The sequence below is a fragment of the Bactrocera tryoni genome, chromosome 5 (assembly GCF_016617805.1).
Source record: "Bactrocera tryoni isolate S06 chromosome 5, CSIRO_BtryS06_freeze2, whole genome shotgun sequence".
Classification (NCBI taxonomy): domain Eukaryota; kingdom Metazoa; phylum Arthropoda; class Insecta; order Diptera; family Tephritidae; genus Bactrocera; species Bactrocera tryoni.
The window spans coordinates 77,251,129-77,276,148 of NC_052503.1; the positions used below are offsets into that span (position 1 = coordinate 77,251,129).

General features: G+C 39.9%; 4 protein-coding genes, 1 long non-coding RNA gene and 1 pseudogene across 12 annotated transcripts in view; 3 read left to right on the forward strand and 3 right to left on the reverse strand.

Annotated features, from left to right (window-relative positions):
* Positions 1-25,020, forward strand: part of LOC120779028 — a 256,412-nt gene that overhangs the window by 106,882 nt on the left and 124,510 nt on the right. The gene's annotated exons all lie outside the window — the stretch shown is intronic.
* Positions 348-8,062, forward strand: LOC120779022. 3 transcript variants are annotated; one of them, XM_040111143.1, is made up of 3 exons: positions 348-529; positions 7,007-7,212; positions 7,439-8,062. In XM_040111143.1, exons 2-3 carry the CDS (start codon positions 7,056-7,058, stop codon positions 7,912-7,914), a joined length of 633 nt encoding a protein of 210 aa, XP_039967077.1. In that variant the 5' UTR covers positions 348-529; positions 7,007-7,055; the 3' UTR covers positions 7,915-8,062. The 3 variants fall into 3 exon arrangements, with proteins under 3 accessions (XP_039967077.1, XP_039967075.1, XP_039967078.1); XM_040111141.1 differs by having other exon boundaries at positions 349-463; XM_040111144.1 differs by having other exon boundaries at positions 470-556.
* On the reverse strand, positions 3,806-4,779 carry LOC120779026. Its single transcript, XM_040111148.1, has 2 exons — positions 4,366-4,779; positions 3,806-4,278 (listed from the first exon to the last, which is right to left on the reverse strand). Exons 1-2 carry the CDS (start codon positions 4,481-4,483, stop codon positions 3,890-3,892), a joined length of 507 nt encoding a protein of 168 aa, XP_039967082.1. The 5' UTR covers positions 4,484-4,779; the 3' UTR covers positions 3,806-3,889.
* Positions 9,358-10,126, reverse strand: LOC120779027 (annotated as a pseudogene).
* On the reverse strand, positions 11,348-17,287 carry LOC120779007 (interaptin). Of its 2 annotated transcripts, none has more exons than XM_040111127.1 (5): positions 16,952-17,287; positions 14,849-16,893; positions 12,349-13,991; positions 12,137-12,289; positions 11,348-12,078 (listed from the first exon to the last, which is right to left on the reverse strand). In XM_040111127.1, the coding sequence occupies exons 2-5, from the start codon at positions 16,869-16,871 to the stop codon at positions 11,833-11,835; spliced, it is 4,065 nt and encodes a 1,354-aa protein (XP_039967061.1). In that variant the 5' UTR covers positions 16,872-16,893; positions 16,952-17,287; the 3' UTR covers positions 11,348-11,832. The 2 variants fall into 2 exon arrangements, with proteins under 2 accessions (XP_039967061.1, XP_039967060.1); XM_040111126.1 differs by having other exon boundaries at positions 14,849-16,897.
* LOC120779006 (alsin homolog) lies at positions 17,597-24,850 on the forward strand. The gene is made up of 10 exons (XM_040111125.1): positions 17,597-17,786; positions 17,857-18,515; positions 18,579-20,360; positions 20,423-20,880; positions 20,940-21,085; positions 21,149-21,730; positions 23,038-23,529; positions 23,589-23,740; positions 23,827-24,002; positions 24,080-24,850. Exons 2-10 carry the CDS (start codon positions 17,864-17,866, stop codon positions 24,122-24,124), a joined length of 4,485 nt encoding a protein of 1,494 aa, XP_039967059.1. The 5' UTR covers positions 17,597-17,786; positions 17,857-17,863; the 3' UTR covers positions 24,125-24,850.

Consider the following 25,020-nt stretch of genomic DNA (forward strand, 5'->3'; position numbering starts at 1 on the left):
ACTATAATATTTAAATAAAATATATGTAAATATGTTCGCTTGTAGTACAGACTGCAGAGAATAGACAATAGAAAATAATTAAAAGTGAAATACAAACCGTTCACCTGTCTCTCGCCACTCGCCGCACTTGTAAACTACGCGATGCTCTACGTCGCCGTTAAAATTAATGAACCAGACCTACAGACAGACAAATATACATATGTACATACTTGTCTATATAAGTCTAATATAGTGCATACGTGTTTATTGAAATTCTTTGCAGTTTCGTGCCATTTTTATTATTATTTGTTTTGAATTCTATTGAAATTGCTGGGGTTTTCTACACAATTTCGCGGCAAGCCACCCAGTCGCGAGCTCAGTCACAGCAGAGATACGATAACGACTTGTCGCAAAGTTTCCAACGCGCGCATAAAAACAAATACAAAGCTTACATACTCAGTGCCGCAGAAATTAACTGATTATTGTAACTATTTCATTAGAGTTTAGTTTAGAGTTCGAAATTAAGACTTTTTTGACTTTTGATACTAGAGTGAATGTGTGCATTCAAAGAAGATTTGTGAGTTATTTCGCAAACCAAAAAAACAATCAAATATTCGCCGGAATATACATACATATGTATTTACATTAGATCGGCTCGATTTTTTTCTAAAAATTTTCTACGTATCATTATGAACAACTTTGCCATGGTTCCAAGAGACCATGGGTCTAAAACAGATCGGGTCGATTTTTTTCTAAAAATCTTCTACGTATCATTATGAACAACTTTGCTATGGTTCCAAGAGACCATGGGTCTAAAACAGATTTCAAGCTAGAATTTTTTAAAACGAAGTTCAAGAAATCTGAATAATCGGTTGTGTGGGAGCTGTGTGATATATGTACATAGTTGTCCGAACTGTTCGATTTTTTCAACTGATCAAAAGAATATCAAAAAAAAAATATTCAAATATTCGCCGGCATATAAATATTTATGTACATTAGAGCGGTTCGATTTTTGTATTTAAAAGCGCGTATGCGGCAAATTTTCGACGCATCATTATGAACAACTTTTCCAAGGTGGTTATGGTTCCAAAACAGGTTTCGAGCCAGCGATTTTGAAGACGAAGTTTAGAAAATCTGAATAATCGGTTGTGTGGAAGCTGTGTGAAATAGTTGTCCAATCTGGCCGATTGCGAGAAATGTTCAATACGGTATCAAAATGCATCTATGGCTTAAATTTCATTCGGATATCTCAAAAACTGAACAACAAAATTTTATAATGGGTAAATACTTCGCCTTAAAAATCGTTGGCTCGAAACCAGTTTTAGTCTCCTAGTCTTCTAGTGAAAGGTCTTCAGAATAACATTTTAGACCTATAGTCTCCTAGTCTTCTAGTGAAAGGTCTTCAGAATGACATTTAGACCCATAGTCTCTTAGTGTCCGAGGGAAAGGTCTTCAGAATGACATTTACCACATACGCGATTTTTTTGTTTTATGACTCCCTGTAAATCGACCCGCTCTGATGTAAATACTCACATACATAGTTAAGTGAATGAATGTAGTGTGTGAGCGAAAGTGCAAAATGTTTTTCGTCAGAACAAAATATCGTGAAATTTTATCAATAAATACGATTTATCTATTCAAATGCATTGAGGTGATCATATATATGTACATATATTTTATCTTCTCAACAGCGTTGAGCACACATTGCATTTGTTTATATATACATATGTATATATAAGTGCAAGTCCATAGCACCTGTGAGAAGAAGACCAATAAAAAATATATTTGTACGACTTTATCAGTATATTTCGTTTTCGTAAGAAAGTTGGTAGTTCACATTTATACGTGATTCTTACTTTATCCCTGTTGTATTACTTTTTCAACTTGAATTTGGGACAATATTTTACAGGTGCTGTAGAATTTAATAAGATTATAAAAAAACGATTTTTTGAAACTCGTAAACCCATGTTACCCCTAAGGCGGCTCCGCTTCAAAGTAGTCTGAAGCTTCCTGATCTGTGTTTCACTACATACAGCTCACCATATCTTAGTTTCTTTGTCTTTTTCCCATGAGCCGACTATTTAAGTCATTTATGAAGTAGAGTTTTTGGAAAACAAAACAGTAATTCATCGCAATATCGGAAATAAAAATATCCAAAATATAACCAATCACCAAGGAAAAGACTTTCTTACAGCTACCACAAAAATTGAGAAATTTCTTTGCAAATTCTATTTCTATTAACTTTGTACTTGTTCCATCTGTGGGGCATCACCTTCTAGACCTTGAAATCACAAAATCTTCAGTTACATTGGGAGAAATTTCGGCTGAAGCTCGGGTAAGGGCTGTGCTTAGGTTCCAAATATGTTCAACCGGACTTATACCTCGTGACTGAGAAGATGAATTTTGTTGTCCACACCTCCATCATCGCTATTATTTTTGTGTCTTATTAACGACTTTAGTATTCTCATGCAAATCTCCGTTTACACCTAATATCAATCCATGAGAAAAATGCATTTTCTTCGGAAATAACAAATCACTCGTTGCTCGAGCTTTGTTTTATAAATTCATCATAAATCATGTATGTATGCACATAGGTTATGAAAATACTGTTCAACCGCAGACCAATTAAGTTTTCTCCGTAAGCGAGCTTAATACTAAATAAAGAAACTTGTTCTAACGCAACCCAGCAGGGAAATGCACAAGCTCTTTTATTTCGACACTGCTGAGCGTCACTGGGTCTCTACTGCTACTTTTCTATTAGGTCAATTGAAAAGACATTTTTTTGACTCGTTTGTTTCATTCAACATAGTTCGCTTCACACTGATTATAGCGACCCTCTAACTTTTCGATACCATAAAGACCTCAATTTCGGCGATCACCTTTTCATTCGACGAAAATTTCTTCCCAATTAGCATTCTTTTAAGATCTGAGAACAGTAAATAGTCGATGGTGGTCGAGATCTGAAGAATCTGCCGATATGGTTCGAAGGCCATTTCATGGATTTTTGCCATCGTTTCGATGAAACATCACTTTTTCGGCGATTTCGTCCTTTGAATGGTCCAATAACGTTATGTAATAGTCGCTGTTGATGGCCCTTCCTTTTTCAAGGTAGTGAGTAAAAATTATTCCATGCGCATCTCAAAGTTCAAACTCCATAATCTTGCATGCCGACTGTCTCGTTTTTTTCATGCTTTGGTGCGGGTTCATAGTATGCAGTTCACTCGGCTGACTGTCGATTGGACTACAGTGTGAAATGATGGAGTCATGCTTCATTCATTGTCACATATCGGAGCAAAATTTCAGTTTAATTACGATTAAAGAGCTTCAAACATTTCACAGAATCATCAATTCGTTTTTGTTTTGATGGATTCTGAGCTCTATCTTTAGAATCTCAGCTCTCTCGTACAACATCACTTTACGGGCATGCAAAATTGTTTTGTGGACTTTTTTCATGCTTTCGTCGGTAACCAACCCTTTTGGGCGGCCACTGCGTTCATCGTCTTCGATGCTCATTTCACCACGTCTAAACTTAGCATACCAATCCTTGATGATTGATTTCCTAGGGCAGTTTCCGGAAACTTGACATCACAGGAAGGTTCTGTTGTAACTGTACTTGACCATTCAAAAAACAATATTTTGAAGGTTAGGACTAACTAAAAATCCAATCGATTTGATTCTAATAGCGCCATCTATGAGCCAGAGACTTTTCAATTGATCTATTAAAATGGTACCAGTTTGCCGACATAGTCAATCTTAAAATGTTTCGTTGAGTTCAAATTAAAATGTGTTTTAGTGTCCTAAACTTACAATGACACAAAAGTTCGACTTAAAAATGTAGGCTTTGTACACTATTCCTTTAAGCTTTATATATTTATTTTCATAAAGGAAAAGTAAATTGAAAATAAGTTTCTTAATGAGCGCCCTTAAATGTGCTAATTACTCTCTGCGAAGAGCCATATGAGTCGTCAAACATCTTTATAAGAGATCTCATACTTTCCTGTACACTGGGCCAATCTTGGGGTGCGATAGTGGCATTTACGCCTTGCCACGACAGACTGTAACCCGCGCTCCACTGCGATATATCGCCGCCCACATAAGAGTTTACATAAATATCAGTCGTCTGCGCTTGCACCATGGACTCGGTATGTGTGAACTTCAGCAAATTCGCGCCCAGCTTGTCAACACAAATATTGTTACAAATCAATTCGTCTGCTTTGTTGGGATTGTTGCGCTTTATGATTTTACAGCCGTGTGTGCCGGTGGGACAAACGAGTTGGTCGCAACGCCAAATGTCCGTCACTGAAAAAAAAAACGTTTTAAAGTATTAAAAAAGATAAAGTATTAGAAAAAATACTCGTTTAACCAAAAACATCTCAGAGAGCTCACCATTGTCGTAGGCGAGTTCTACATTCTCTATGTAGGAAACACCGGGCACATACTTCGCTTGAACTAGGCAACAAAAGGCCAAGAAAGCGATGCTTGCAATCTTAATTATTTCGGTCATTGTTATGTTCTATGTGATAAGAGTATAGAACAAGATCGTACTGAATCCTCCGTAACTTTAAAATGATTTTGAAATCGTCGAAATCGTCGAAATCGTCAAAAATCGTTAAAATGCAAACAACCTTTCTTCGGATGTTTGCTCAACACTTTAACTGATGCCTTCTTCACTTTCGCCAATTGCTTTTATAAGCGAGTTTTTCGCAAAAGAATTTGTGATAAGAAAGGCACCTAAAACTTTGCACGCTCCAAAATCACTTAGCCACCACTTCAGCTTGTCCAAACGGTATAAATAATCGTAAACATTTATTATCTGCCATAAGCTAATCGATGGATTTAAGAAGCAATGCATTGTGAAACAAGCAATTGTGACTCATACTTAGTCATTCATGCAACCCGTTATCTCTGGCCTTCGATGGTTCTATAAATTAAATGCGGACCCACTTGAGATTTGTTAACAAAATAATACTTTTACGAAGCTTTTTTATTGGGTCTGCTTTGCGCCAATGACCGAATCGTCCGCCGTTGATAAGTTTAACTAATAAGCACCTACTATTGGCTATTTTTTATCGATATTGGCCACCAACCGAAAATCAATTAGATGATTAGGCATTTCCGACTTTTTTATTATAGTCTTTTGGTTGCTCTTAATTCTTATACCCTGAACATCAAGAAGGAAACGTCGGAGACCCTCTAATATATATACTAGCGACGTTCGTCTGTCTGTATATACGCGAACTAGTCCCACAGTTTTTGAGATACTGATCTGATATTTTGCTCATCTCCTTTTCTTTTCAAGAAGACCAAGAGTTCACGTTCTTTTCTTTCCAAGAAACTGCTCATTTTTCAGTATCGCCGTTATCGCACCACAATAGCATATATCTGAAAGCATTGATCGGAATCGGTACTTGTATACAGAGTCCTCCCTCTTAGTCGCCTGTAATAACGAGCGTTCTATGATACTTAGTAAACTTCCGTTTCTACCCAATACGACGAATTTTCGAAATCCTGTAGAATTCAACTTAAATTCGGTCCCCAATATTGCCTTCCCGACCAAAAAATTGTGAAAAATGGGCGAGCTGGACAGGGATGCAGAGATTAGCATCTATACGGATGGCTCCAACTAAATATAAGGCGGAAGTGGTGTATTTTCACCCAAATTAAATACCAAAATCGCCTTCCGTTTAACAGACCTTGCCTTTCCGAGCAGAAAAGAGTGGGAAATGGACGAGCTGAACTAGATATAGGTGGAAAGTGGTGTCTTTTCTGCCAAATGAGATATGAAAAAGTCTTCTTGTGCTGACAGGGAATATATTTATTCATAAAGATATCCAAGCAGCTTATAAACCACTAAAATCTTTAAGAGTTTCTTCCAAGATAGTGAAAGTATGCTGTTAGTGGATCTAACAACCTGTTTCACAATAAAACTGCAATGATTCCAGGACAAAGTGATATTTCTGTTAACTGTGAAGCAGATGAGCTAGACAGAGCTGGCACTACCATAAAGTTCTTCTTCCTTACTGACGTAGACACCGCTTACGCGGTTATAGCCGAGTTTACAACAGGGCGCCAATCGTCCTTCCTTTTCACTGTCCAATTGGAGATTCCTATTGTAGCCAGGTCCTTATCCACCTGGTATTTTAAACGGAGTGAAGAACTTCGCCTGCCTCTGCTTCCCCCGTCGTGTACTGCGTCGATTACTCTCAGAGCTGGATCCATATTATAGATATAACTAAGTCTCGATGGAAACAATCTCTATTATGCTCAACAATCAGACAAACGTACATACCGACTACTAAAATTCGAGAGAAATCATATGCCAAATCTGGTAGGAGTTCTAACAGGTCACTGCCTTATTAACAGACATGCTAGCAGACAGGGGATACCAAAGAACGGCTGTTGTAGAAGCTGTCGGCAGGTAGAAGAAGAGGAGCCTATCTATTCTAAGCGAACGTAAGGTTTTATATAAAAAAAATAATCGCAACTATCGGTCGAGGGTTTTTTGATGATCTTCCTGAGGTTGCATAGATACAACTTTTCGTACTGATGAACTTCATCAGAAACCCGGGATGGTTCTGAGAGGAGACAATAGAATGAAGAGACGTTATGGCCAGTGGTATCACAGTGGATAGCTTAAAGATCTAGGTGCGTCCTCAAACAGCCACTCCAACTATCAACCTACCTAATACTTAAGGCAATGGTGAAAACTCCGAAGAAATTGTTGAGATCGGATCTCTAAATCATGTTGCCATGCAAACAGTTCTTATAAAGAATCTTTTGGATTTGTGAAGTTAACGTTTTTTTCCTATCTTTTCATCGACCAATTCATTCATCTCATTGCATGAACTTCATCAGTACCTTTGTTGGTCTTTAACCGCCCCACAAGAAGGCATACTAAGTCCACGCAAAAACCATTGATCGCGTGGAAATCGGACTTCTATTAATAAAGCTACAAGATAGGGACTGTTATTCATATAGCCGCATATTTATAATATTATTCAGCATCGTGATTTTGAAAACATTTCAGCACAAACACCCTAAGTTGATCCCGCAAGAGCACCGTTATAACGGACAATATGCAACGATTCGGAAAACAATCACTCCAGCTTCACGTTCTACTTATTGGGCTCGTTTGTTTTAGTCTAAATGATCCTACTAGCGCTCTCAGTCAGGTGGTCACCGATACATTTAGCCAAACTATAGCCGGCGATGTCCTTGTTTACCTGAATGCCAGTAAGTAGATATAAATAACGTTTGTTGGAAACAGTGGCGGAGCCAAAATTACTTTCTTAGGGATTTTAACACCAACATATTTTCAAAATAGATGTTACTTCATAAATTCTACCGAATTTGAATTAAAATCTTAGACTTTGGGTGGTTCTAAAAGCTTCACATGGATCCGCCACTGGTTGTAATTCAGTATTTAAGATTAGTCTACAACATTTTCTTTATTTTGTAGCTTACTGGCGTTGCGATCTCGTCTTATGTCCCGCCGGCACAGATCAATGCGTGGTGACGAAGTCTAGGTCGCCAACAGAACCAAGAGATCTTATACGAAGAAATATCTGTTTGTCAGCCAACAAACAGCAGCTTGTCGATGAGTCGGTTACTGAGCCAATAAAATCCAATGAAGACATCAATTTCAAACTGATTGTGAGCAGCAGCGGTTCGTCTGTGCTACAAGACTACTCCTACTCCAATACCTATACAGGCACGTCTTATTCGAGTTCATCTGTTAATACAGATGCTGTCTCAAAAGCTGCTGAAAAAGCTACTGCGGATGCTGTGGCCAATGCTGCTGCGAATACGGCCCATATTAATCGTCAAATTGCCAGAACTCTCCAGCAGATCGGTGAAGAAGTGAGAAGAAGCCTTGATACAGTTCAACAAGACTTAAAAGAAACATTCCGTAGCGCAGGCCTTTGGAGGAAATGAGGAAACATTGCGGATGGCAGTGAGCTTGGCCTGGGAGGACGCTAAAAATTAATACCCGAAAATAAATGCTGTGAAATAATAATACCTTATATATGTATGTATCTATGTACAACCGTTATGGATGTAATAAAAATATGTTAAAAAATTGTTAAGCTTTTTTGCGATTTTTGAAAGATTTTCTGACAAAATTTTAAAAGAATTTTCTGTCGCTGGTTATTTATTTAGTATTTAGTAGTATGGCATTATCTGGGTACTCTTAATACTTTCCCTCGTCTGCTGCTACAACTTGTGCCATGAAACGGCGTAGATAGTTGCATTCGCCGTATGGAATTCCGTATTGTAGACAGTAACCCAAGTTGCTGAGGCGTCCACATACGGGTTCACATGAATTTCGACCGTCTTTGGGTATACTAAGGTCTCGAACGATCGAATTTAAGTTCTTGTACGGAAAACTTTTGTATTAGACGAGATATCTTCACTAAATTTGGCATGAATTATTAACCAAGACAACGGTACAATCTCTGAAGAAATTATACAGATCGAACTACTATAGAATATAGCTGCCATACAAACTGATCGATCAAATTCACGCCTTTGTATGGACAACTTTTTTATTTCACGACATATCTTCACAAAATTTGGCATACATTATCATCTAAGTCACTGCTACAATCTTCGTATTTAGATCGGGCTACTATATATACTATAGTATATAGCTGCCCTACAAACTGAGCCCTAAAAATCAAAGCCTTGTATGGAAAACTTTTGTATTTGATAACCTATCTACACTAAATTTGACATAAATTATTATTGAAAGCATTGCTACAATATTTGAAGAAGTTTTTTAGATCGGACGATTATAACGCATAGCTACCATACAAACTAAATGATCAAAATCAAATCCTTGCATAGAAAACCTTTTTATTTGAAGAGACATATTTACGAAATTTGGCACGGATTATTGCCTAAGGTAATGGTACAATCTCCGAAAAAATTATTCAGATCGGACTACTATAGCATATAGCTGCCATACAAACTGCGTCCTAAAAATCAAGTCTATGTATAGAAAAATTTTGTATTTGACGAGATATCTTCACGAAATTAGGCACGAATCATTATCCTAGGCATCGCTACAATCTTCCAAGAAATTATTTAGATCGGACCATTGTAGCATTTAGCTGCCATATAAACTGAACGAGCGAAATCAAGTCTCTGTATGGAAAACTTTCGTATTAGGCGAGGTATCTTCACAAAATTTGGCAGACATTATTAACCAAGGCAACGGTACAATATCCAAAAAAATTTTTCAGTTCGGACTACTATAGCATATAGCTGCCATACAAACTGAACGAACAAAATAATGGTAAAGATCTATTCATGGTATATACTTTTGCTATATGAAATGCACCTGTGAAGCGTATTATAGCTTCGGTGGAGCAGAAATTAACGTTTTGTCTTGTTTTCTTATATACACGTGTATATACTTACATACATATGAACATATGCATAAACACTTATATTTTTTAGCTAAATTCAATTGAAAATAAATCGCATGCGCCTAACATTAACATTATTTTCCTTATCTTGCTGAAATTGTTTTTGCTTGCATGCCAATTTACCCGCAGCTGGTATTAGCGCATCTTCAAAGAGCTATTTGACTCATCGACCGCTTTCATATATTATTTCTGGTGGTCTGCTGCACACTAGCCCAATCCTCAGCGGCTACGGTGCCCTTCAATTCCTGCCAGCTCAAGCTGTAGCCCGTCGTATATAGCGATTGCGCGCCAATATAAGAATCTATATCGACATTGACGGTTTTTGGTTTCAGCATGCGTTGTGTTTGGTTCAGCTCCCGAGTAGCGGTGCCATCTACGGAATAGCAGGCATTTCAGCGAATCAACTCATTTTCGTGTTCCGGATTGTTACGTATCGAAATTTTACAGCTATGGACAGCATGTTTACAAGTTATGTGATCGCATTGCCAAGTGCCTGTGAATTATATACATAATTATGTAGTAGTTATACAGTTTATTTAAATAGTGGCTTACCATTTTCATATGAAAGTTGCACGTCATCTATGTATGTAGGAAATGCCGGGCAAAGATTTGGCCGCAGTGAGACAGTGTAACGCAGCCAAAATGGTGCAAAGTGTTTGAAAGTGATGCGACATTACAAACTTTGTACTTGAATCGGTTGATACTTAGCTGTTATCGCCAGCGCACGAAGAGTAAAAAATATACGAGCAGCCAAAAGACCGCCTAACTCAGCAAATACAGCTACTAAACTGTTGCTATAGTGCAAAATGAGCGTAGGTTATCAGCAAAATGATCTGTAACAAGAAACCCCCTTAACTGCGGTTGCACCGAAGCTATAATATCCTACACATGTACAAAATCTTGATTTTGAGCGGTCAGTTTGTATGGCAGCTATATGTTATAGTGTTCCGATTTGGATTATTTTTTTTGGACATTGTAGCTTTGCCTTGAATAATAATCTGTGCGAAATTTTCTGAAGGTAACTCGTCAAATAAAAAAGTTTTTCATACAAAGATAAGATTTTTATTGCTATGTTTGTATGACAACTATATATTATTCTGGTCCGATCTGAACAATTTCTTAGGAGATTGTAACTTTGCCTTGAATAATAATCTATGTGAAATTTCGTGGGGATAACTCGTCAAATAGAAAAGTTTTTCATACAAAGATAAGATTTTTATGGCTCAGTTTGTATGACAGCTGTATACTATAGTCGACCGATCTGAACAATTTCTTCGGAGATCGTACCGTATCCTTAAAGAATAATCCTTCCCAAGTTTCGTGAAGGTAACTCGTCAAATAAAAAAGTTTTCCATACAAGGACATGATTTCTAACGCTCAGTTTGTATGACAGCTATATGCTAGAGTGGTTCGATTTCGGCTTTTTCGGCAAATAAGCAGCTTCTTGGAGAGAAATAGACGTATGCAAAATTTCAGCTTAATATCTCAAAAACTGAGGGGCTCAACTCGTCATGGTGATCACTTATAGACTAGTACATTTCATAAGGTTTGCGACGTTCCTTTTGTGTGTTGCAAACTTAATATAGCCTGTTCAGCGTAAAAAAGCGACTTAAAAATTATCAGCGCGTTGTTGTTGTTATAACGATTATCTAGTCCCCGTTAGGGTGGTAAGGTTCAGATAAGTTGTCATCGAGGTCATCCAATGGTAGGCCCAGGAAATTTCGCAATTCTCACGACAGCCGTATCTACGTTACCGGAATTGATTTTATCCGACCAAGGGTTGTCCTTTCGAAGGTCTAACCTCGTTTGGATCGGTAAGTTTTAGATTATCAGCGTGTCGAGCTTTGCTGTTTTGTATGAGCTCTGTGTATATCCATTTCTGAGAAGCTTGAGCACAAAATAAAAACTCAATTTACAAAAGTTCAAATTCCGCCAAATTAGTATTGGAGTCAACATCGTTTATTTGGTCGTTTGGCAATTAATTGGTCAGACATTTTTTTTTGTTGTTTTTTTTGTTCAAGAATAACTCGGGTATACAGAAAAATGTCTTTAGGAAGAAAAGTACTTTATGTATAAATATAGAACGAAAACAACAAATAAATATACAGAATAAAGAACTAAAAACAGCGAATAAATATGCTATTAAATAAGTAAAAATATGGAAATAGTTTAACTTAATTTGGCAATGTTCGTTTGCATTTTATGCACAGCAACAAGGAAGTAGGGCAAAATTACGCTTATCCTGTGCAGACGCGTTCACAGCTTAAGCTACTAATAATAAGGATACCGTGCACACAAGAGACGGGTCTAGACAACCGCAAGGGACACGGATTTTTAGCCAGCCAAGCACTATCAATTCGGCACTATTCCTCGAAATTACTTCAGATTGTTTACTGCTAACACAGCAACATTTACTAAAAATTTAGTAACTTTCAGTTGCGGCACGCAGCTCATCCAACAGCGAGGGTCCATCCAACTTCTGCGCACTTGCAGTAGCACGCATATTCCTCGTATGCGCGCTAATGAAATGCGCCAAGTCGCTGCGCAAGCCATCGACTGACGCGTCCAGTTTGTGTAAATTTGGCACACATTGATTGCTACGTTGTATCAGCTCCAGTATGCTGCTGGTCTTGGGGCGGCGTGTAGCCAGCGCCGATTGTTGAATTAACTGTAAAGTTGCGGTAGATTTTATAAATGCATATAACTGTAATGGCTGTGCGAAATACCTTCTTGTAATCATCAATTAAATTGGCAACCTCATGCGCCGGCTCAACGCTACTTTCTTCCAACACAGCCGAGTCACGTGTATTATGCGCTGCCTTACCCAAATCGGAAGCCTCGAATTTCTGGCGCTCCATGGCTAGAGCCTGTTCGAGTGCCTGTTAGATAAAAAAAGAAATTTCTTTTCTAAAATTTAACAATATTATTGGCTTCATACTTTAATTGTGTTTTGGTTATGCTCGCACTTCAAGCGCATCTCCTCCAACTGCCTTCTGGTCAAACGTAGTTCGCGCAGCTCTTCGCTTGTCTTGCACTGCTCGTGTGTCAAATGTGCGGCGCGTTGCTCGGTAGCACGCAGCGTCTTCTTCAACTTTCTGATATTGCCCAGCAGTGTGTGTATGTGTAAGTCGTAACGCTTCATTTTGCGCCTATACTCCGCTTCGAGCACTTTGGTGAGTATGCGCATGCGTTCGTTGCTGTCTGACTCGCTGCCGCTTGTGTTACCGTTTGCATCGGTGGAGGTGGCTGTTTCTTCGCTGGTCGAAGCGTGTAGCGTGTTCTTAGGTAATACTACAAATTCCGGTGGCAACACGAGGCCATCGCGCTTACTCTTCTTCAACTGCTGCAGCTCTGACTCCATTGCCGCCAGGCGTTCAGCATACGCATTACGTTCGGTTTTGAGTTTGTCCATTTTTGTTTGCAAAGCGCGCAACTGCCGCTGATTACGCGCCATTTCTTCAGCGTAATCTTCATTGAGTTGACGTTCGAGACGCGCATTTTTGCCTTGCAATTCCTCAATGTGGCGCTGCTGTGCTGCGCTGTCTGCCAATTGCGCGCTGAGTTTGGCGCCCAACGCTTCACAGTTCGTTTGTGCATTTTCATCTACTTTTTCTTCATTGCTTTTGGCAAGCAAAGCAATTGCTTGGAGTTGCCTCAACTCCTCGTTCTGCTCGGCGAACAGCGTATTCAGCTCCTCCAGCTCGGCGTGTTTCAACTGCAACTCAGCTCTGGCACTTTCCTCCAACTTTTGTGCGACTTGCAGTGTTGCGAGCAACTCTTCCCAGTCTGCTTGTGATTCAGTGAGCTGCTTCACTTTGCCATTTTGTTGCTCGATCAGCTGCTGTAGGAGACGCACTCTTTCGTTGCGTCGCGCTTCGTCGTATTGCAACGCTGCCGCCAAACGATTTTCAAGTTCCTCAACTTTTGCACGCAGGCGCAGCAGTTCCTCCTTTTCGTTTGGGAATAGCTCTATTGTGTTGCTAGCTTCACTGGCGTCTTCATTTCTTTGCAGCGTTGACAACTTTGCTTTCAGTTCGTCAATTAGCTGTGTCTGCTGTTCAAGCACATTTTCAATTTGAAATTTTGCTTCCAACAAGCTTTGCATCTCGTTTATCAGCCGTTCATTCTCGGTTTGTAAGCGTTGCATGCTTGCCTCGCAGCTCCGCATTTGTACGCCGTGGAGTCGCTCTTGCTCGCTCCTGTCTTTAAAATGTCTTTCGTCATTTTCCTGTAATTTCTTTCGTAAATATTCCACCTCTTTGCCGAAAGCTGTCGCTTTTTCAATGTTGTCTTTTATGTTCGTTAGGTTCATTAGTACATCGGCTTCTCTCGTATTTACAGTATTTTTTAGCTTTTTGTTTTCATCGATTATTTTTCTGATATTTGAAATGTTTTGAATGTCGTGTGAGTTTTCATGTGGACCAGGTTTTTCATTGACTAGAGTTTCAAAAGCTTCCAAAAGCTTTCTTTTCTCTTCAATCAAAAGACTTTGTGAACTTAAATACACCATTAGTTGTCGTTGTTGCTCCGTTAATCCACCGACCGGCTGATTGTCTTCAACATGCGACGTGATGGAAGAATCTAAAAGAAAATATTAGTTATGTTCTAGCTGTAATATATGTACTACAGGGGTTGGAGTAGCCACAATATTGAAAAAATCCATTTTTAGGAGTTTTACTTGCTACAGTATGCAGAAGGAAGGTGCTCGAGAATCACTCTGGATACTCGGTGCAATTTCATACATATATAATCGGCTGTTGTAGTTGTAACGTGTACCTAATTCCCATTAGGATGATAGGGATTAAATAAATTGTCATCGACGTCATTCAATGGTAGGCCCAAGAAACGTGCTGTTTCGACGGGGTCGGACCAAAGGGAGAGGGGTGTCAGATGAGACTGGTTGGTGGGGTAGGCAAAGAGGTGACCGGTGTCATGCGTAGACTCATTGCTATTCTGCTATCTATTCTGGATAAGTAGAAGTTTAACCTGCTACAGTATCCAGAACGAAGCTGCACTAGGGTCAAGGGTCACTCTAGATTATCGGTGCAACTTGAGATCGTGATTTACTATGGATCTACTGTGTGAGAGTACGGGTGTAATGTTAGTTACGCCCAAACTGTGGCTGCCTGAAGCTTCTTCTGCGCTTCACTACAACCAGACGACCGTAGCGTTGCGGCGTAGTTTATAGCCGGCCGGCCGATTGCCTTGTAAGTTGCCAACAACGTTTCTTTGTCTTTTCCTCACGAGCTACCGGTTAGCGAAATTAGGATTTTGGTGCGGCTCTATACCGCGGTCGTTTAAGTCAGTTGGACTAAACCATGTTGTCTTGTTTTTAATTTTAAAAAATAAAATTATTTACTGGCAAAAAAAAAAACTATTTCAAAATGTAATTTTTTCAAGTCTCTGACTACACCTAACCCCTTAATTTACAACATTACCGTTATCTAGTGTTGCCGTTCTATTACAAATAAGGTCCTCCAAAGCAGCGATTAATATTTGTCTCTCTTTTAAAATTTCACTTTGATGACTCAATTGTTGCAGCAACGTCTCATTTACAGCGGTGATAGTGGCACAATCTGCATCGTTTAAATATTGTGAGTCAGGAGATTTTTCAATGTCTTCACACTCATTTAAGCTAATGTTGGAAGCTTCCAAAAATCCACTATCATCACCTTCGTTTTCATTTACGCTTCCTATATCTATTTGGTCCACCCCGCAGTCTTTAAAACTATTATTGTGCTCGTCTAATCCTTCCCTTAGCGCTTTCTTTTTCTGTACCACGGTTAATTGTTGACTTTCGTTACTGAAATCATCCTGTTGTGTTCCAGTACCTTTCTCGTACTCCTGCAATTTCGCTTGCAATTCCGCATTTCGGTTGGTTGCACTCTGCAATTTCGCTTCGAGCTCATTTATTCTATGGCCCAAATCCGCTGTATGTTTAAGGTATCCTTTCAACTTTTCCCTAAGCACATCTATTTCGCGTTTGTCACCGTGCGATTGGAATCTCAACTTGCCGTTCTCGATTTCGAGTATCTCCAATTGGAAACGGGTTTTTTCACAAAGCGCACACATGCTGGCGTATTGCTCATGCAAAGCAATTAATTCGCGCTTGACACTTTTCAAATTCGATTGTTCAGTGCACACTTGCTCAAGCGTAATGTCATGCTGCGTGCGGATTTTTATTAAATTCTGCTGTAACTCAGTTATTTGTTGTGTCTTTTCTTCGTCCGTTTGCTTTAAATTTTTTAGCTCACAGTTTTGTGTTTCTAGTGAAAAGTTGAGTTGATCTATTTGTCGCGCCTGCGCCTCATGCTGCGCTTGCAAGTCCGTCAAAGTATTTAATTCCAATTGGAGCGCATATAAAGACTTTTTAAGAGACGATATCTCAGTAGTTTTCGCATTGATTTCGTCGTGATAAGACATACTCAAACGATGCACTTCATCCATATTCCATTCGTTTTGTATATTCTCATTGAAATTTTGTTGCAGCTCTTGAATTTCGCGTTCTTTTTGCACTAACAATTCTTGCTGTGATTTGCTCTGCTCTTTTAGCTCTTCGATTATTGTTGTCATCTTTAATTTCTCAGCGATTTCTGCATTTAGCGCTTCATCTTTTGTTTTCAACGTGTCTTCTAGCATTTGCCTTTCGTTTATCAAACGCTTGCACTGTGCTGTCATATGTGTATTTTCGACCTCTACACCAGCAAGTGTTTCCTGCAGTTCCAAGACTTTGGCGTCTTTTTCCGCATTCAGTCTACTTAAGTCCTCAAGCAGTACATGTTTTTGCTTACGTAGTACACTGATTAGTTTTTCCTGGTCATTAACCAATGCACGTTGTTGTTCCAATTCAAATTTGTTTAATACCTCATCAGTTTCATCACACACATTTGTCAGTTGCTCATCTTCTACCAATTTTTGCATAGCTTTATCTCGTTTCGCTTGCAGCTCCTTTTCCAAATCACCGCATTTCTCATACAGACGCACGCATTCGCGTTGTAAACGTTGATTCTCCTGCATATATTTACGTTCTTGCGAATATAGTCGTTCAAGCGCCTCCAAACGCGTATTTTTTTGTGCGCGTAACTCCTTTTTATACCATTCCTCTGATTTATTGAGTCGCTCCAGTTCACTGCGTAGCTTTCGAACATCTTGCATGGCACTGAACAGTGCTTGATCACGCTCCTTGAGCAATACATGTATGTGCTGACAATGATTATTTAGCTCCATTTCAAAAGGGCACGATATTTCACTGTTGTTTGAACTAGTAGTGTAATTTCCAGAATCATATGCCAAACCGGAATTTTTCGACACACTTAGTACAGACGTTGCCGAAACATCGAAACTGTTACGCTGTTTCGCAGCAATCTCCATGTTTTCTACTGAAGCCATTTTCGTCTCATCTAATATACCTTCATATTCCCAGTTTAAATTTACATTATCAATGGGGGTATCACTCATCATGGACTCCCCGTACGAATCCGCTCTTCCTAATATATAAATTATAAAGTTACCACGAGTTCATCTATGCAAATATGACTTACTTGTCGTGTCTGGTTTATTTATGGGCAGCTGACATCACTTCTGATTTTTTATTGATATTTTATCAAGCTCCTATGAGCAAAAAATTGTATATCTCGATGCTTTCGTTGAGCATCCTTGCAAATTATGCAAACAAATATTTTTTAATTAACTCAATTGTAACGCTACAAGGCAATAATTAATATATTTTATTTTTGTTTTTCACCCAGCCAATTTATGTTTTGCTTTCACGGTTTTCAGCTTTTTTCTTTTGACGTATACATTTTTTTTTTATCTTTCCATCAGCTGATAGTAAGCGACATACGCTTCGGCATATAGCTCTTGCCGTTCGGGACTCGATTTTCGGTTTTATCGGCATTGACAATATGCACATAGAAAATAAGTTAATTATACCGTATTAAATGAATACATACATATTTAAAAATCTAAAATATTATAGATTAAGGTCGAAGTCTTTTGAATCGGTACTGGAGTTTATATTGAACAATCATATTAAATTTACTGTAAAAACAAATAGAAAAATAATTTTAAAACGATTAGACAACGATGTACACAATCAGCTGTTCTATTATACGTCATCACTGTCAATGGATTTGTTTTGAATCGCAGTTAATTGATTTCTCTTTGTATAGTTTTCTTTATTTTCATGCGAAAACAAATCGAGATTTAATATAATTGTGTATTCATATATTCTTTAAAATACAAATAAACAAATACAAACATATGGAAAACAACATTGTAAATAAAATATGTTAAGTTGCAAATGTGCCCTAGAGTAAGGATATAGCTAAAAAAATAAATAAGATAAAATAAGTCTCGAAATTCTTCAATCTCAAGGTGAGTATAATATCATATTTGCATATGATATCTGTACTTAAATTGCGTAATTATCTTTGACTTTCTGCAGTTTAACAATGGCAGAGGAAAATACGGAGGAGGCATTTATTATATATCGGGAGGGTGTGGCACAACAGTTGCAATGGGTCACAGTGCCACCGTTGGAACGTCAACCTGCCACACGCCTCTGCGCCGTTGAACAGTACGATTTACTATTAATACTCACCGCTGATGGCTCACTTTACATTGCTAAGAAATCGACACATTCCCCCAACACACTGCATTTAGAACTACACCGCACCTGTATAGTGGATATAGCCTATTGTCGGCAGTTGTGCCAACTGTTTGTTGTAACAGCGAATGGTGATGTGTTGATGCAAACTATAAAGCAAACAGGCAACACAGATTTATGCCAAAATGCTTGGCAATCGCTATCATTTGATCCACTCGAGCTTTCCGAGGAGGGAATTTTTATTGAACGCGTTTGCTGTGCGTCGCGCGGCGTAGTTTTTGTCACACGCGCCGGCGAATTGTATGTAATGGGCAGTTGCGGTGATGTATTTCACGCAGAAGTGCAACCCAAGCATATACGTCTCATTGAAGATAGTAAATATCTACTGGATCTCGTAGCTGGTGATGAGTTTTTTGTTTTATTACTACAACGCGCTTACCCTACAGAAGGCGATCCGTTAAAACTCTCGAGCAATGGACGGCAAACTAATATTGCTTGTAAGTAAATGCAATGTTTTATAATTTTGGCTAAACTAAAAATTATGTATATCACACTCTTAGCAACATCAAATAATTCGCCTTCAGCTGCACGTGTCCGCGCCTATGGTAACCAGCTAGACATTGAAAATTCTGTTGGTGATGAAAATGCAGATAAAAAAGCCGAATTAAACTCGAACTCATCCGTGCGCTCTTATAGTAGCACCAAATCAAGCCAAACACAACAAGATGACATTGACTATAATCTGAAAGAAATACTTAAACAAGGCTACTCGCTGCTGCACACACAAGTTTGCACATTTGGTGCTGCGAATGGCGGCCTACTCGGCACGGGCGATCACATTAAACGCAATACAGTAAATTACCTGCAAAAGCTGGAAGCGCTAGGCGTATGTAGTGTGGCTGCTGGTAGAGAACACAGCGTCGCACGCACTCTCGATGGCAGATTATTCCACTGGGGGCTGAACACACAGCTACAACTGAACAACCAAAAAGATCTAACCGATATAAGTTCACCTACTGAACTGAAATTGGACAAAGTGGAACTGGAAGTGACTCAGCGCAATATACTCAATGCTTGCTGCGGCGATTTCCAAACCGTGCTTTTGAATGCGCGTGGTGAAGTACACTTAAAAGAACAGCAGCTGCTAACGAGTTTCGAACAACACTTGCTCACTTTGAATATGCGTGACGCCACCAATCGCAAAACCATACCTTTGCTGCTCGCCTCTGCGACGTACACCTTGCAGAATCGTCGCAAATTCCAACGCCAATTCCACGCCTACTATACGGGGCTGCAACAGCAACTGAAAATGTTGTTGGTGTACCGCCATGGCATACAAATGATTGAGCTTTTCCAGCAGAAGAGCACAGCTTTCGTGCTGTTGCAGCTGCAACACATATGCCAGTTTTATCACAAACTCTTGTACCTGATCGCTTGTACGTTGAAATCCTTTGAGGAATTTTACCGTTCCGACTTTACAAATCCGACAGAATTGGTTTTTGTGCAGCACTACCGCGAGTGTATCGAACTTTTTACGCAGTACACGAAAGCTTATTGCGACCTTTACTCGGTCGATGCTTTCGCAGAGGCCTCCAAACTCTACAGCCAATTGTCGAGTGTGCCGTTATTGCCCGGCCAGCGCGAGCATAACATCGACTTGCTGCGCATCTGTCAGCAGCCCTTTCAAGTATTCCCCCATTATGTGCAATTCCTCGAACAACTCATCAAAACGCGTCCCGAATTCACAGAGCATCTCTTCGCTTGGGACGCGTATGCGCGACAACAGCGCATAGACTTGGAGCTGGCGGAGAACACCTTGGAGTTTTGGCAGCGCAATGAGCGCAACTCCAAAATTCGGCATTTTCGCCGCAAGCAACGACGCGTCATACTTACCTCCACGACGGTGCCGCTGAAGTTGGCTCACACCACCATGAGCATGTCCAGCAACACTTTTATCCTATTCTCCGATTGCTTCTGTCAGGTTAGTGGCCAGTTGCACACATATCCCCTGGTGACGCTGTGGGTGAAGATGGAAAATGATACCGCCTTACGCATAACAACGCCGGAACGCACATTCACGCTGCTGGCGCGTACGAATCACGATAAGAAACTTTGGTACGATCAAATCGAGTCGGCTGTGAAGCTCGCTACAGGACGGCCCGCGGACGTGAAATTGTCGAGTGTGCGCACTACGGCTCACCTGTTTAGTCGGAATCATGCCAAATATGCCGGTGTGCACGCTTATGGACGTTGGCGCAATGGCGTACTACATGGCAGCTGTTACCTCGAGTATCCAGACGGACGCGTTTACTTCGGACAAATCAGGAATGGCGAAATCGAAGGTAAAGCTTTAGTTTGTTTGTTGGCTAACTGCGCCGAATTCATCAACCCATATATTTTATAGGTTATGGCAAAATGGTAATACCGTCGGTAGGTCTGTACGAAGGTCAATTTAAGGCGGACAAATTTCACGGTCATGGAACCTATGAGCTGAAAGATAATGAGGTTTACGAGGGTCACTTTCGGGATGGTCTATTTCATGGGCATGGCATGCAACGTAGCAACAATTGCACCTATGTCGGCGAATTTCAAGCAAATGCAAAATGCGGTTATGGCATCCTGGACGACATGTTGACGGGTGACAAGTATATGGGCATGTTTGCGGATAATAAGCGTGTCGGTGCTGGCATCTGCATTACGATGAACGGCGACTACTTCGAAGGTCTCTTTGCGAACGATGAATTAGCTGGTCCGGGCATAGCGGTGCTGGAAAAGGACTACTACTATGAGGGCGAATTGTCGTTGCAGGGCCCAATTGGCAAGGGTGCTTATTACATGCCAACCGGTGCAGCGAATACAGAGGTCTCTACAAAGTTAAAATCATACTTTTTACTATTTTATTACAAGAACAATTCATACAGGATTCGGACTTAAACGAGAGCGATGAGTTTGCGAGTCGTCAAATGATAGGCAATGTTTTGAGTGGTCAGTTAGGTGGTACATGGCAAGAAGTGCGCATTATCTCTGGCGCCATGTCTGTGAATAAGCAGTTTTCAAAATATCCAAGGTATTATTAACACAAATTCTGCATCAAAATTTCCAAACAAAATTCATTTATATATATTTACAGTTCTATCGGTGCTCTAGTCGTCGATAACAGTCGCAAATGGCGTTCACTCTTTGAAAATTTTGAAGAAGAAGTGCTCGGCGGTGTTGCCGTTAACAGCTCGCAGAAATCTGACGATACCGTGAGTGCGACAAAAGCACTCTGGAATCGTATTGCTGTTTACATGTATTCGCTGCGTGAGCGTGAACGCACACTAGAGCAGCAAGACAGCGCTTATCAGTCGACGCGCAGCTACTTTGCCAAAAACATATCACTCGGCTTCTCCAACAGCTTCGATAAACTGAGTCTAAAGTCCACAAATAGTTTGCTCACAACAGCTAAAACGAGCATACTGGATTTGAGTAGCAGCCTGACGGACTCACGACGTTCTCATTCACAGGAAATGCTTTACGACGGCGATGTAAACGATTTCGATAACGTGTGGGGCACACAAAGTTTCACACACTACAACAGCGAGGATAATAACTCCATAAACGGTTTGCTCAACGCGCAGATAAACCATTGGCTGGGCGATACCAACGCGCCGAGTTTGCGCTCCTCATGCGATAGCATACTGAATATTGGCGAAAGTTTTAATAATAATAGGTAACAGTTTTTAAGAAAAATAAGAAAAAATGTTAACTTCGGTTACACCGAAGCTTTAATACCCTCGACAAATGCAAAAGATTCTATACAAATGCTTGACTTTGAGCGTTCAATTTGTATGACAATTGAACGAGCCTGTGAATGGAATGGTCTCACAATGGAGGGTGTCAGTGGAGCCGTCCTTGTCGGATCGAAGAATCATAAGGCTCGCGTTAAAAGTAGAGGTCAACAAACTCCCTCCCAGACGTAATCCCTGGAACGCAAACTGGGATACCTTCCGGGATACGCTAAGTAGGAATGTGAGCGGAGAGGGCCAGACTGATAAAAATGTTACGGGTCCAGGACTGGTGAGCAAACTGTCTGCGCTAAATAAGTCCATCATAGACGTATACCATTACAGCTGCCCCACAAGCGACCACCAACTGTCCCTGGTAGTCCAGCAGACTCAAATGTCTTAGGAAAAAATACGGAGGCTCTTTAATAAGGCGAAACGTACGGGGGTCTGGGAGGAATATGAAAGCAATCTAACCGCATATAACAAGGAGATTACATATGCAAAACAGGCAAGCTTTAGGAGATTCTGTGAAAATGTCACCTCCACACCAGAAGCAATTAGGCTGCACAAGGCATTGGCCAGTGGCAAGACTGACACAGAATTAGCGATCAAAAGAAGCGACGGGACGTATACGACCAGCGCGAAAGAACGAGCTATGGCACTACTTCGCACTACCCGAAAAGAATTCGGGAAGACCAGTGTCTACCTACAGCCGAACACAAGCCATCCATGTCAAGTTTCATCAAGATATCTCATCAACAAAGAAAGTTTATCGTAGAAGAACAAGATTTTGAACGTGCATCTTGTATGACAGCTACACGTTATAGTGGTCCGATCTAAACAATTTCTTCAGAGATTGTACCGTTGCTTTAAGCAATAATCCATGCCAAGTGTCATGAAGATATCTTCAACTAAAAAAACATTCCATAAATAGACTAGATTTTGATTGTTTAGTTTGTATGGCAGCTATACTCTATAGTGATCCGATCTGATAAATTTCTTCGGAGTTTATACCGTTGCTTTAAGCAATAATCTATAGTGATCCGATCGGATAAATTTCTTCGGAGTTTATATGCCAAATTTCATGAAGATATCTCATCAACTAAGAAAGTTTTCCATGGAATATATTTTGTTCGTACAGTGGGTCTCCCTTTTCCTTTTGGGTTATATAACCTTCGGTGCAAACTTAATATTATTCAGTTTAGTTATAGTATAAATCATCACTTAGTAAAGTTGTTTCTCTTTCCAAAAGCTTCACTTCACAAACTGATCTTGAAATCGTGCCCAGCTTCGGTATCACTACGCTGACCGAACAAGATGTGGCCGCTATCAAAGATTACCTACAACAAGCGTTCAAAGATCGCTATCATCCGCTGTATCTGTTGAATCAACGCATATCCAACTGCTTCTACAACTCATACGGCTGCTGGAAAATGAAGCCGACACCCATACTGGCAAAGCAAGCGATGTTGGAATGGGAATCGATCTCGAAACGTGTTTACAGATTTGTGCAGAAAATGTTTCCGGCGCTGCCCGATGACTATTGCGTGATCGAAAGCACGCGCGAAGTAGTTTCGCACATCACCTTGCTGTATCCCATCGTGCTAAGTGAGGGCATTTACTCGACGCTGTTCGTGCTGTACGCCAACAAGTGCAGTGTGAAGGACGAAATGTACAGACAGAATCTTATTTATGCGGACAAGCTGAAAGACGAGGAACTAGCCACTTGTCTAGGACTTGATAGGTAATGTAGTTGCGTGCCACACTAACTTGCTCAACTATAACTGACTTTCATAACTGCAGCTCATTTTTACCGATCGTGCGTCATGCCTGCTACGCGGACGCCATACAAACGTTGAAGCAACTCAAAGAAAAATATAGTCCCAAAGCGATGTTAACTGTGATAGAGCGTTGCATACAACAAATAACCGACGCACACAAAGCAATTGCAAGCGGTTAGTTACTATAAGCGTCTAATCTAATTGTTGCTCTAGTATGTTTAACGGCTTATTTATATACTAACGCTTTTCGTTACTTTTAGTGAACTCTGTGATATTAGCCGCCGACGGCATGATGCCGCTTACGCTCTTTCTGGTGCTGCGCGCCGCCGTACCGCATCTCGGCGCCGAGTTAGCGTTGCTAGATGACTTGACCGGTGGCAGCAATTTCCAATTTGAAATGAACGGCATTGCCGGCTATTGCTACACGACTCTCAAGGTTGTAATCCACATTTATTTATATTTTTTTACTTGTTTGCAGCATTTAGTTAATATTTTTTTTTTGTATTTCTGTAGGCTGCCTATGAGCATATCACCGCCGTGCCTCTAAATAAGTCGTAATGCGCCTCCACACACCTACCGTGATTCTCACGTATGCACGCCAGTTGTGCAAAAAGCTCACCAAATCATATTTTAGTACCAACCGCATTAAGCTTTGTGGTTGAATTTTGAAAATTGTAGCACCTAAGCATAAATTAACAAAATGTTAACGTTTCAAAGTGTAAAGAGTAAGCGGTCTGTTCAAACAGAGCTATTGTGTTAAATGTAAGAAGTAAGCGTGCTGTTCAAACTGACCCATCGTGTTAATGGTAATGGTGCAAAAATACCTTATGTATGACAAGTGCGAATTCAGAATTATTTATGCTCGAAGGTTGAGTGCAAAGAAGTTAAGCCGGATAATTTCTAAGCAAATATTTGGAGCGTGCTCGAAATTCTGTAATTATCGTTTGACTACTATTATTATATATATTTTTTCAAGGTCATTTGTTTATTAATCCAAGTATTTATTAATTGCCTGTAGAAAGTTTACTGCATCATTTTAAAGTCGGTGTTATTTTTAAACAGCTAACCTCTACAATTCTCAACGACGAAATATTCCCTAAACTATATATTGTTACCGTAAAAGTAAATAGAGTAGACTAATAATTGTGAAAGTTGCATAATTAATGTTAAATGCACACTAACATTCCACGGATGAAAGGTAAACGCCGAAAATATAGTTTATGTCCGGACGAAAAAGAGGAAAAAGAGGATGTATTAATAATAAATGAGATATGTTACTAAAAAGCTGTGCATGACGTACTCGTATAATCATCTTAACAGGAGTAGCAAAATGTGGTGCAATACATGACTACATCTTTATGTGAAGCAATTCCTAAGACAGCGGGTTCTACCGTTCCCTCGACAGTCTAAGTAACCGGAACGGATCCGGTTTTTTATCCGGCCAAGGACTACCA